The 13,341-nt window shown below is 42.2% G+C and overlaps 1 protein-coding gene across 1 annotated transcript; it reads right to left on the reverse strand.

Annotated features, from left to right (window-relative positions):
- Window positions 1–2,936: 2,936 nt before the first annotated feature.
- LOC103461617 (uncharacterized) lies at window positions 2,937–11,028 on the reverse strand. Its single transcript, XM_081608520.1, has 6 exons — window positions 10,291–11,028; window positions 10,072–10,132; window positions 9,176–9,265; window positions 6,040–8,380; window positions 3,102–3,163; window positions 2,937–3,023 (listed from the first exon to the last, which is right to left on the reverse strand). Exons 4-6 carry the CDS (start codon window positions 7,181–7,183, stop codon window positions 2,937–2,939), a joined length of 1,293 nt encoding a protein of 430 aa, XP_081464646.1. The 5' UTR covers window positions 7,184–8,380; window positions 9,176–9,265; window positions 10,072–10,132; window positions 10,291–11,028.
- Window positions 11,029–13,341: the final 2,313 nt, after the last annotated feature.

Here is a 13,341-nt window from a genome sequence, read left to right on the forward strand (position 1 = left end):
CGTCCCTGACCTCCTTCTCCAGCTCCAACCTGGTCACAGACAGCCTCACCGAGTCTGGGAGGATAAACTCCTCTGCATAGGCGGCCCCCAACTCAGAGGATTCATGAATTCTGGACAAGGCGTCCGGTTTTATGTTCTTGGTCCCTGGCCTGTAAGAGAGCGCAAAATTAAACCGTCCAAAAAACAGAGCCCACCTTGCTTGTCTGGGGTTGAGTCGTCTAGCTGCCTTCAAGTACTCCAGGTTCTTGTGGTCGGTCCATACTAGGAATGGTTCTTTGGCCCCCTCCAGCCAATGTCTCCATTCCTCAAGGGCCAGCTTGACGGCCAAAAGCTCCCTGTCCCCCACATCATAGTTGCGTTCAGCACTGGATAAGGATCTAGAAATGAAGGCACAAGGATGAATACGACCATCAGCGGTTCTCTGACTTAGGACAGCTCCAACCCCAGTGCTGGAGGCGTCGACCTCCACAATAAATTGTCTCGCAGGGTCAGGGGACCGGAGAACCGGAGCAGAGGTGAACAGAGACTTGAGTCTGGAGAAAGCCTCCTCTGCCTGCTTGCTCCACATGAACTGGACCTTGGATGAGGTAATGGCATGAAGAGGAGATGCTACTTGGCTATAATTACGGATGAAACGACGGTAAAAGTTTGCAAATCCAAGAAATCTCTGTAACTGTTTGCGGTCAGTGGGAGTGGGCCATTCCGAGACTGCTGAGATCTTAGAGGGATCCATGATCACCTTGTTGGGAGAAATTATGTAGCCAAGAAAAGATGTGGTGGAGGTGTGGAACTCACATTTCTCTGCCTTTACAAAAAGATGATTCTGGAGAAGGCGAAGAAGAACCGACCGAACATGGTACTTGTGGGAATCCAGATCCTGAGAGTAGATAAGAATGTCATCAAGGTAAACAAATACAAAGTGCCCAACCATGTCCCTCAAGACGTCATTGACCAGAGCTTGGAAGACTGCTGGTGCATTGGATAGCCCAAAGGGCATGACCAGGTACTCGTAATGACCAGTGGGAGTGTTGAACGCGGTCTTCCACTCGTCTCCCTCCCTGATGCGAACAAGATGGTATGCATTGCGCAGGTCTAATTTAGTGAAAAACTTGGCCCCTTGGATCTGGTCAAAGGCAGAATTCATGAGGGGAAGGGGATACCGATTCTTAACGGTAATGCCATTAAGACCCCTGTAATCTATACAAGGCCTTAGAGAACCATCCTTCTTGCCAACAAAAAAAAACCCCGCACCAGCAGGAGAAGAGGACGGGCGAATGATACCCGCCTTGAGAGAATCCTGTACATACCTCCTCATGGCTTGGTTCTCGGGAGCAGACAGTGAATACAAACGCCCCTTGGGGGGTGATGTACCTGGAAGGAGGTCAATGGCACAATCATAGGGCCTATGGGGGGGGAGGGCTGTTGCCCGGGACTTGTTGAACACCTCCTTCAGATCGTGGTACTCAGGTGGCACTTTGGATAAGTCCGGGTAAGTTTCTTCGATGGCATTGTCTGGAAGGGAAGGGGTACAGGCAGAGAGCAAACAGGTAGCAGAGCAAGACCTTGACCAGCCCAAAATTTCCTTGGCCTGCCAGTCAATGTGAGGATTATGCTTGTTAAGCCATGAGGCCCCCAAAATGATGGGCAACTGTGGTGAGTGAATAATAACAAAAGTGATCTCCTCCTGATGATTACCCCCAAGCGTCAGGCTGACCTTCTCTGTGATGAGGTTTGACCGGCTAATATGATGTCCATCCAAAGCTAGAACATTATGGACTGATGAAGTGTGGAGGAGCTTGATGTTGAGGCCCCTGGCATAAGATTCATCCATGAACTCTGTATCAGCTCCGGAGTCAATGAAGACTGATACCTGGTGGGGAATGGAGGAGACCACAAGGTTAGCAGAGAAAGAAAATGATGAGGAGATGGACAACATGTTATGGCTCAGTAGAACTCCCCTATCCTCTACTGAGCCTGCCCTTTTAATGGACACTTGGCCGCCATGTGACCCTTGCCTCCACAATAAAAACATAAATTAAACTGCCTTCTGCGACAACGTTCCTCCATGGAGATCCTTGTTCTCCCCAACTGCATCGGCTCAGGATCTGGTGACTCTACTGAGGGGAAGGAGAAACTTGTGGATTCGGACCGAGAACCTGAGTGACCAAATGGGGTCGATGAAACCTCGTTGTGACGTCTCTCCCTTCTCCTCTCAGCGAGGCGAAGGTCTATCCTGGTTGCCAGATCCTCAAGGTCCTTGAGGGACTTGGGGTAATCTCGAGTGGCCAATTCATCCTTGATATTTTCATTAAGACCTTGCATAAACACATCCATTAATGCCTCTTGGTTCCAGCTACTGTCTGCAGATAACAGGTGAAAGTCAATGATGTAAGAGGCTACACTCTTACCCCCCTGTTTCAAGGATAGTAGCCCCCTAGCTGCCTCCCTCTCAGGGAGGATGGGGTCGAAAACCCTGATCAGTTCTTTAGAGAATGTAGAATAGGTCAAACAGGAATCTGATTCATTCTGCCATTCTGCTGTCCCCCACTGTTTAGCCTTACCGGACAGAAGTGAGATCACAAATGCCACTTTGGAGCGTTCAGTAGGGAAAGAGGAGGGCTGCAACTCAAAGTGTATCTCACACTGAGTGAGGAACACACGGCACTGGTCAGAGTCTCCTTTAAATAGCTCGGGAGGGGTCAGACGAGGCTCCTTGACCACAGCGGGCTGAACTGCAGGGGCTGGTTGGGGAGGTGTCTGTGGCTGTGCCTGGTCAGGAGGAGAAGACATGTTACGAAGCGTGGAAATGATTTCATTCATGCCGGTATTAAGGCGACTGATGGCACTCTCAACATTGCTGCGCCAATCTTGTGCTCACGAAGGGTCCATGTTTGGCCAGATTTTTCTGTAATGTTCAGACCTGAGGACCCGAAATTTCAGTCAGACACAAAGTAAAAATCAATAAGGTCTTTATTGAGGACCAGGTATAGGGACGGGGAACCACGAGCAAGGAACAGGAACCTCTGAGGACAGAGAAACAGGTTAGAGGGTTGTAGGTAGGAGGGGAAGGCCAAAAGTCTGTAAGGGAAAAGATCACTAACCTTCCTGGTGTTGTGGGGGATGAGGGATCCAGGTAGCACAGTGGAAGAGACAAGTGGCACACCTAGGGAAGGACAGGACTGGGAGGCACAGGGTTTAGGACAGGCAGGACCAGACAAACGTATCTGAGGGTTGGGCGAAGAGCAGTGGTCAGGTCACGGAAAAAGGGTCCAGTACTAGCAGGCAATCTCAGGCAGACAATATCCAAGGGCGAGGCAGGAGGCAGAGGTCAAAAGGCAGAAACAGGGTCGAGACCAGAAAACAGAAGCCAGTGAAGAATCCGACGTGGGCAAGGCAAGGCAGGAAAATCCAAGGGTCAAAAATGTGTTCGTGATCGTGGTCAGGTCAGGAAGAACGCTGGATATCTACTCACTCGGTGGCTTTCAAAAATCTGGCACCGTCTGCCTGCCTGAGAGCTGAATATAACTGCTGGTGAACAGGTGGAAGGCATGAGTCTGATTGTGCTCCAGCGCAGCAGCATGCAGGTGAACCAGATGAGCTTGATGAGGAGTACAGAGGAGAGAAACATAGCAGGCAGACGGGCCAGAAACATGACAACATTAACATTTTACTTAAGTAAAAGTAAAAAAGTACTGGCTTTTAAAAATACTTAAGTATTAAAAGTAAAAGTACTTGCTGAATATACATAACCTAATCGCTAATAGGTTAGCGATTAGTGTGCCGATAGTATTTAATTTTAATACATCAGAAATGTGTCATTGTAATAAACAATGCCACAGATTAAACATGTTCTTATTGTGTTTATTCTCTGTAACAGTTTAGACTTAGATATGCGATTCAATGAATCATAATTTCAGGGATGGAAACATCTCGTCTCCTGTCCTAACATAGCATGAACTTTATTAGTGACATTTATTTAGAAAGAAATCCAACTGAAAGGGGATGTAAAGAAGGTGCAGGCGGGCTGGAGGACATGCAACCAAGGAGCCATGTAGCAGAGTTGTAGTCAAGACCACCGAACCCAAGACCAAGACCAGCGTCCTGCGCTAAATGACACAATAAAATTAAGTTTACCAATCAAAATTGGTTCTCAGATTGATCTGAAAGATCCACATTCCCATAAGAACACCAAGATATTAAATAATTAGAGCTGACCAGTATCAATTAAAACTCATTTCATTCCGTTTTGCTTTCATCGCTATGCTACAATCCGCAGAGGTCTCCTGGTATCCCTATAAAAATAACGCCCTGGGCGGTTGCCCATATTGTTCATGCCAGAAACCTCAACTGCCTGTACCATTAAACCATGAAACATAGCAATTAACGGTAAACAACGTTCAACTATGAACACTGTCCAATGGTGCAAGAAGTAACCAAGCAGAAGGAGCACCGTGACTGTTCTCATCCTCCCTCCTGCTGCAACGTTTGCCACCATGACAGGAGACGAAATCAATCAATGAGCATGCTCTGCGTTCATACATTCAACTTTTACTTATTCTGCGAATAAATAAATGTGTGTATGTACACACACACACATACGTGTCGTGTCCTCAGTCTGTTTTCAGTCAACACCTCCACACAATAATTCAGTGCAGAGTGACAACTTTTTTTCATCGCAGATGCAACATGTGTCTCTGTACAGCTAGCTTTGGTAGCATCACGTCCACAGATCTTACCTTTCTTTAAGCTTTCCTTCCAAGTGACGCTAAAAGTTGGACCAAGTCCCACCGTCTGTGAAAGCGAAGCGCTGCTGATTTTACATGTTGCCATATCTATGATTTATGCAGCGCTATTATATAACTGACGATCAGACAAGACATCTCAGAGGAAACCACTGCGCATGTCTGGAGCTCCGCATGCAAGTAAAGGGGGAGGCGATGGGTGACAACAGACACTAAGTCACGTTATTGCTTGGATTTTACGGCGCCACCTTAAGTTCCTGAACTTCACATTTTAACGGACAAAAAGCTCAACGCGACTTGGATGTAACGAGTAACGAGACAGTTTTGTAGAAATGTAGTGAAGTAGAAAGTACAGATACTTACTGTAAAATGTAGTGGAGTAAAAGTAGAAAGTATCCATTATTAAATCTACTTAAGTAAAGTACAGATACACGAAAACTGTACTTAAGTACAGTAACGAAGTACTTGTACTTCGTTACTTCCCACCACTGCTCACACCTAGGGGCAATTTGGTGAGGCCAATTAACCTGACAGTCATGTTTTTGGACTGTGGGAGGAAACCGGAGTACCCGGAGAAAACCCATGCATGCACAGGCAACAGCTCTGTGCAGCCCATGTGTGTGTGTGTGTGTGTGTGTATATATATATATATATATATATAATTCAGTATTAATCATTATTTATTTGTGTTTGACATATGTCAAAATGTCAACTTGACTTCATATACTATCTGGTGAAACATACCATAGAAGCAAAAAAAAAAGTTGTTTTGTTATTCAATCTTATAACTGTATCTGTTATGCGTCTCAGATCACAAAGAAAAAAGCCAAATTAAGACGACTAAGGAGACAGAAAATGCAGAAACACTAGGGCTGGAAGACATTGTATGAGGCCATTTAGGAGTGTGTCCTAAAAAGAAACACATTACGAATCTGAACTAGATGAGTTCATATTCTTTGTGTCTCTAACAGTCAGTGAGTCAGTCTCAGTGAAACACAGAGGTAAATTTAAGAGATCCATTAACTTAATCACTTTTTAAGTTTTAAGTATTTTAAAGGAAAAACCGGAGCACCCGGAGAAAACCTATGCATTTATAGAGTGTCTCCAACACTTAGTGAGCGAGAGACAAAGGTAAATTTAAAAAAAAACAAATAGCCTAATCAGTTTAGGCTATTTTTCTCTCAATTTCCGTTACAAAAATCTTCCCGCTTGCCTGTTTAAAAGGCAGGCCGGCCTTTCAGGCTTCCTTTTGCTAGGGGGTTTTAAATTTTCTTGTGCTGTGAGGTTAAACTCTGACTTGAACTCTGACCTACAAGAAAAGATCTTCGATTATTAACTGGCTGTATTTGGGGTAGCTGTAATTTTTTTTTCTGGATCGGTGGTTGAGGTCTTAATTGTTTATTGTTGGTTTGTGTTTTGACCTTGCTGTCTTCTGTTGGTCCTTCCAAAGACTCGTTGCTCTCTGTGGAGTCCTTCAAATTCTCGTGTTTCATTTTCTCACCTATGTACAATTCTGTCACCTTAAGCACTTGGTCAGTGACTTTCATGTGATTTTCTTGCCTCTTCCTGTCTTTGGTTAGAACCTTAATCTGAGAATTTAAGGACTCGTTTTCTTTTTTCAGGTCTCTGCACTCAGCTTTTGTTTGGTCCAAACTTTCTCTTACAGCCACAGCCTCTCTCTGTGCCTCTCTCTGCTGCTCCACGAGTTCACTCACCTGCCGTTCTTGTCTCATCAGATGTCGCACTATTATCCTGTTTAGCTGTTTTTCCTCAGCTAACATGTTTTCTTCAGTTAAATCTATCCTTGCTTTAAACTTTTGCTCGTTTTTATCTATGGCTCCCTCCATAGAAGTTTTTGAAAGCTTAAGAATTTCATTTTTCTCCTCTGCCTCTTTCAACTGCTTTTCCAGAACTTCTACCTTCCCCTCAAGAAAGCTGCGCTTGTCTTTTTCTCTCATAATCTCATTCTTCATGATGATGTCGTCGATCTTTCGGGACATCTCAGATTCAAGTTTCTTCATTTCACTTTGATGCTTTTTAACCTTCACTTTGTATGCAGTGATTTCAGACATCATTTGCCTTTTTTCTTTCTCAGCCTTCTCAGCTTGCAGTTTTGAGACCGTCTCGAGGATTTCTAAAGAGGTTTCAAGCTCTTTGACTTTATCTCTGTAGTGTTTTACCTCGTGTTTTAGCTTTGGGATTTGCCGAGACTCCAGGTTTTTGTTTTGCTTGCGAAATGAGTTTAGCTCTTTGGCGATTGAATCAATATGCTCAATTTGTTTATGAGCTTTTTCCAAATCCTCCTTCTGTGTGTTCATACTCCGTAAATCGCATCTTTCTCTAAGCTTTTTTAAACAATCCATAACCAAGGTAACCAATTCATCTGAAGTCATTTCTTTAACTTGGGACTTGGTTAAAGAATCAGTGTCAGTTTGCGACATTTTGACTGTCCGACCGATAAAAAGCTACGAAGAAATGCTATGTTAAATCCAATATGGGAAAACCGTGCTGCTACTTTAGTTCTGCAAGGACATTCAAGGCATCTGTTTCTTATGACATCACAACACTTTGACATCATCTGATTACATCAGTGGAATAATGTAATGTATGCTATGTTGCTAGGCAACAGCAAAGCCAGCTCACTTTCCAGCCTCCTGGCTGTTTCTACTTTATTGTAGAAATAGCCAAATCTTGCAAGCACATATACTTTTTATACAGTATCTTGAATGACTAGGAGTCAGTGATTACACTAAGAGAAAGAATAACACGAGGTTACAGAATAACATGAACGTTACGTGACACAACAGGTGATTATTAGCAAATAAAGGAAGCCTAATAAACGGAATAACTGGAATTATTTTCAGGGTCTCAATCATTAAATAGATTAATGTCAAAAACCAACAGGACAAACTACTACAGAGCAGAGTAGCATTCTTTGTCTCAATCATTTTCACAGAGTTGAACAGAAGTTAAATTTCTTCAAGGTAACATCAAAGGTTGGGGTAATTAAAAAAATTATATATTACATTTGTGTAATAACATTTGGCCGTTCGAGGCTGCTTGCAGAATTGGAATATATTAATGATATATTCCAATTTTGTGTCCAAAATATAAATGCCAAATTTAATATTATTGTAAGTCAAAGTTGGATTATTTAATTTATTAGTCAGCAACCAATCATGAAGATCTTTCCAAAATTTAGATGCATAACTACAAGAAAAGAATAAATGTTGCAAAGTTCATTAACACTGCTAGTTCTTAGTCCATCATGTTTGATAAGAACTAATCAAGTTCTGTTCACACATGAATGAGATGAACCACAAAAGCATATTACAGAACCAAATTATCAACGACTCATATCAATGTAATGAGTACAATTTGGACCCAGGACGGGAACCACAACCCAAAGAAGGTTAAACGTTTCTAATTACAAAAAAACAAACAGAATTTTGTTGTTTGGCAATAGCATTTTAACACACACACATGCACACGCACGCACACACACACACACACACACACACACTTCTCCAATGATCAAATCTCGCCATCGGGTAAGGGGACGATGTCCGCAATCCAAAGCTCAGTAGTCAGGTAAACAGTCCAGGTCAGCAACAGGGCAGCCAGAACAAATCCAAAATCTATGGGGACAGTAATCAGGGTTCAGGTAAATGAATCCAGGACTAGGGTCAGAGCCAGAGGTAGATAATCTGACAGAGCAGACAAGAGTCAAGCAAAGGTGTATGCAGCTAAAGTGGTGACATCTTACACTGGCATTAAAAAAAGAACTTTGGCATTGAAAAATATCATTGTAAAATCAAACAATAAAAAATATTGTCATTGAATAAACAAACAGTGAAGATCCTGCAATACTCATTTTTACGCTGCATTTTTTTTTTTATGTGAACATTTTAATGCCACTAGAGATCAATAACAGAATACCAACACTAATACTAACAACAAAAGACTTCTGTAAACCTAATATGCCTTTCAAGAGAATAATTCATTGTTCCTTTGCTCCTCCTTGTCCAAATTATGGCTGCTGCTACCCATCATGCAATGCGCTCTGACATTGATTCTCAAGCTCCAAATTAATTTATTTATATAGAATACCTAATAAAAGGAGTTTTCTCAGTAGAGGTTTAAGACCTTTCACCTTATCTTATAATGACAATTACAAGACAACATTTTAAAATCGATTTGTTATTGTTTCACACATATATAGCTTATATGCTTACTTTTATACATGTACAAAATATTAATATGTTATATATATTAAATGTTATCAATTTAAGTCACAATAAATTTTGAAGGATTAGGAGGAAAAAGTAAAGCAAAGAGAACCAAATGGGTAAAATAACAGAGCAGCTCAAATGACAACTAGGGAGACAGAAGATCTAGAGTTGGGTGTTACATAAGTCCCTGTTCCAAATTACCTTCTAGTCACTTTTCTGGAATATCATCTGTTTGAAGATCCGATGTTGCTTCTGCCCTTGCAAGCCTTTGTCGCGCTTCTCCATAGTACTCTTTAGAAAATAATTTTAAAAAAGTATTAAAACACTGGTAAATCTCACGCTCCCATTTTCATTGACCAAACAAATGGCTAGTTGAGACCTAAACACCAGACTTAATGCTTGTCATGCAGTTTGCTTTTTTCAGTCAAACTATGACAGAATAAAACGCTTTAAAATATCACTTGCACAATAAAACAAACATGATTTTAAAATATTTACTACTATGCCTTCATTCCATTTACAAAAAAGCTTTTATGCCAAATATACTGAAACCACATGGGCCCCATTTCTGTCCCATTCCCAGTTAGCCCACAATAATGCTGAATAGAGTCTATACATTTAGCCCAAATGGGCTGACAATATGGGTCCCATTTTAGGTTAAACATATGGGCCTCATGTAGTTAGCCCAGACAAAACCCATGCCCATTCATCATTACCCATCTAGCCCACAACACGATTCAATGCAGTTTCATTTAAAAAAAAAAATGCACCTATGCAGCCAAGCCAGCTTGCATGGGATCCAGCCATGCATGCTGGATTAACTGGATGAGAAAGATTATTAAAAACCCATGTACACAGAATGAAAGCTAAGTAGTTACTCTTTATAAATAATGTAAGTGGTTTTATCGTGTCAAGATACTTTAAAAGTAAAAGCAACCTCTGCTAGCAACGTAGATTCATTAGTGAACCGATTTTATTCTGCCGCGTTGGCGCTCAAATTTACCGGTGGAAGCAGCAAACAAGATTGCGCCGCAGCGTATTTGAAAATGATGTGACCCAGAACAGTTTGAAATCGCTCTGCATCCAAATATTCTTACCTTAATGATGGCAGATGACTTATTGTGTGTGTGTTTTAACAATATCAAAAATAATTATCACCTAAAAGCAAAAAAAAAAGAAAAAAAGAAACAACTAATTAGGTCTCTTTTGGGGTACTACGGTCAACCATTACGAGCAACATATTTTTTAACTAGCGATTTAAAATCTCTCCCTAAAATTTGATACTATATAGACAAAACAGACAGAAGTGTACTTACAGATTATTTAGTAGAACGCCAGCCAACCTGCAGACTCCACGCCAACGGACTGATGAAGAGACTGCGATTTTGAAACCGCATATCCATCCGCAGTTAACAATTGTACGTTTTCCAAGAAACATAAGATTAATTTTGAGAGTGCTACAATGGTTTAACAATTGTAAAACCGATGTAGCACTCACGAACGTTCTCAATTAAAATAAATAAATATAGTCGTCCGTCCTTATTCAAATGTGGTTTGGAACTATTTTCTTTAGTGGATGTGTAAAGTGCCTACTTCAATTCACCAACCTTTATTGGCAACGGTGCCAGAGAAAAATGAACCAAAAGGTCAAAAAGATTATTGAAAAAAGATATAAAAATAATCATTAATAGAAATGTTACGTTTTTTTTATTTTATTTATGCTGACAACTTGGAAAATGTTTACAAATGAAAAAACAGATCCTCATAATTTTACTGTTGTCTTTCTCAATTGATGAGCTTTCTTTTATTTATTTTCTAAACATTTATTTATTTTAGTAATATTTTTCACGATGGTCTGATCTGAACTATTTCTCCAAATAAGAATTAAGTCCTGCTGTGAAAAAGCTGCAATAAACACTTTGGATGTCTGAACATCCAATTGATAATAAAATAAAATAAAATTAAATTACATTAAATTTAAAAAAGAAGCAAGGACCAAAGTCCACTCTGAACCATGATCTATTTTGAGTGAGCAGCAGAAGATTATGCACATTTAAAACAGATAATGTCGCAAAAACATTATAAGACATCTGGACTGTTCTAGTGTAGAATAATAAAAAGAAAAATGTTAGGAGTTCAAAGTGTAGCTTGAACAATACTGAACTGGTTTAAAAAATAAAGCATTGAAGCATATTTTGGTCTTCTGGAAGCCTAGTGTCATGTCGGTGTTAGTAAATGAGCCAGACACAGAAATCATGGAGTGAGCATGTTTTAGGTTCAAATACAATACCTCTTTATGACCTCCAAGACGAAGTCACCATCCAAGGACAGCTTTTCATTTTGTAGAAAGAAAAGCTGTACCTTTTATCAACTCCAATACAGGCCAGCTGAGTAACAATTTCCTTAACTAAAGGCCATCAATCTGACATCTCGGGTAATTTTTTTCAAAGTGTTTATAATCTTGCTCTTGCAGCTTTTGTTTTTGATATATAGTGAAAAGATTGTAAGTGACAGGGTTACCACAGTGTCTAATATGATTTTAAAAATGTATTCCCATTACCCCACATAAAAAGGACCAGGGTCTACTTTTTCCTGTCCAGGTCCAACTCATATAAAAATGGCCCATGGTTATCTCATGTGGGTTCAATGCGGTCAGCCCACATGGGCTTCCCATGTTGGGCCCATGATGCTGAAACTATACGGGCCCCACATAGTGTTGCCCATTTCTGTCCCATCCCCAGTTAGCCCACATAAAAAAGGAATGGGGCCTACATACCCATGCCCAGGTCCAACCCATGTATGGTCAGCCCATGTTTATCTCATGTGGGTTCAATCCGGTCAGCCCACATGGGCTTCCCATGTTGGGCCCATGATACTGAAACTACATGGACCCCAGATAGTGTTTCCCATTTCTGTCGCACCTCCAGTTAGCCCACAAGAAAAAGGAATGGGGCCTACATACCCATGCCCAGGTCCAACCCATGTACGGTCAGCCCATACTTATCTCATGTGGATTCAATACAGTCAGCCCACATGGGCTTCCCATGTGGGGCCCGTGATAGTGAAACTATAAGGGGCCTCAAAGAATGTTGCCCATCTCTGTTCCATCCCCAGTTAGCCCAATAAAAAAGGAATGGGGCCTATAAACCCATGCCAAGGTCCAACTCATGTACGGTCAGCCCATACTTATCTCATGTGGGTTCAATGCGGTCAGCCCACATGGGCTTCCCATGTTGGACCCATGATACTGAAACTATATGGGCCCCACATAGTGTTGCCCATTTCTGTCCCATTCACAGTTAACCCACATAAAAAAGGAATGGGGCCTACATACCCATACCCAGGTCCAACCCATGTACAGTCAGCCTATGCTTATCTCATGTGGGTTCAATGCGGTTAGCCCACATGGGCTTCCCATGTTTGACCCATGATGCTGAAACTACATGGGCCGCACATAGTGTTTCCCACTTCTATCCCATCCCCAGTTAGCCCACATAAAAAAGGAATGGGGCCTATAAACCCATGCCAAGGTCCAACCCATGTACAGTCAGCCCATACTTATCTCATGTGGGTTCAATGCGGTCAGCCCACATGGGCTTCCCATGTTGGACCCATGATACTGAAACTACTTGGGCCGCACATAGTGTTTCCCATTTCTATGCCATTCACAGTTAGCCCACATAAAAAAGGAATGGGGCCTACATACCCATGCCCAGGTCCAACCCATGTACGGTCAGCCCATACTTATCTCATGTGGGTCCAATGCAGTCAGCCCATGTGGGCTTCCCATGTGGGGCCCATGATACTGGAACCACATGGGCCCCACATAGTGTTTCCCCATTTCTGCCCCATTCACAGTTAGCCCACATAAAAAAAGGATTGGGGCCTACATACCCATGCCCAGGTCCAACCCATGTACGGTCAGCCCATGCTTATCTCATGTGGGTTCAACGCAGTCAGCCCATGTGGGCTTCCCATGTGGGGCCCATGATACTGGAACCACATGGGCCCCACATAGTGTTTCCCCATTTCTGCCCCATTCACAGTTAGCCCACATAAAAAAAGGATTGGGGCCTACATACCCATGCCCAGGTCCAACCCATGTACGGTCAGCCCATGCTTATCTCATGTGGGTTGAATGCGGTTAGCCCACATGGGCTTCCTATGTAGGGCCCATGATACTAAAACTACATGGGCCCCACATAGTATTTCCCATTTCTGCCCCATTCACAGTTAGCCCACATTACTGCTGAATGGGGCCCATACATTTAGCCCACATGGGCAAGCCCATGTGGGTCCCATTTTAGGTTACCATATCGGTCCCATACAGTTAGCCCAGATAAAACCCATGCCCACTCCTAACCCAT

Source organism: Poecilia reticulata, chromosome 7 (assembly GCF_904066995.2).
Source record: "Poecilia reticulata chromosome 7, P_reticulata-male-v2, whole genome shotgun sequence".
NCBI lineage: Eukaryota > Metazoa > Chordata > Actinopteri > Cyprinodontiformes > Poeciliidae > Poecilia > Poecilia reticulata.

Excerpts from the sequence above, each read along its gene's own strand:
- LOC103461617 (XM_081608520.1), bottom strand. The coding sequence starts at position 7,183 with ATGTCGCAAACTGACACTGATTCTTTAACCAAGTCCCAAGTTAAAGAA. Across the intron at positions 3,164-6,039 it reads TCTTGTAGGTCAGAGTTCAA|GTGTGCCACTTGTCTCTTCC; the intron begins GTCAGAGTTTAA and ends GTCCTTCCCTAG. Across the intron at positions 3,024-3,101 it reads TCCCCCACAACACCAGGAAG|AGGTTCCTGTTCCTTGCTCG; the intron begins GTTAGTGATCTT and ends CTCTGTCCTCAG.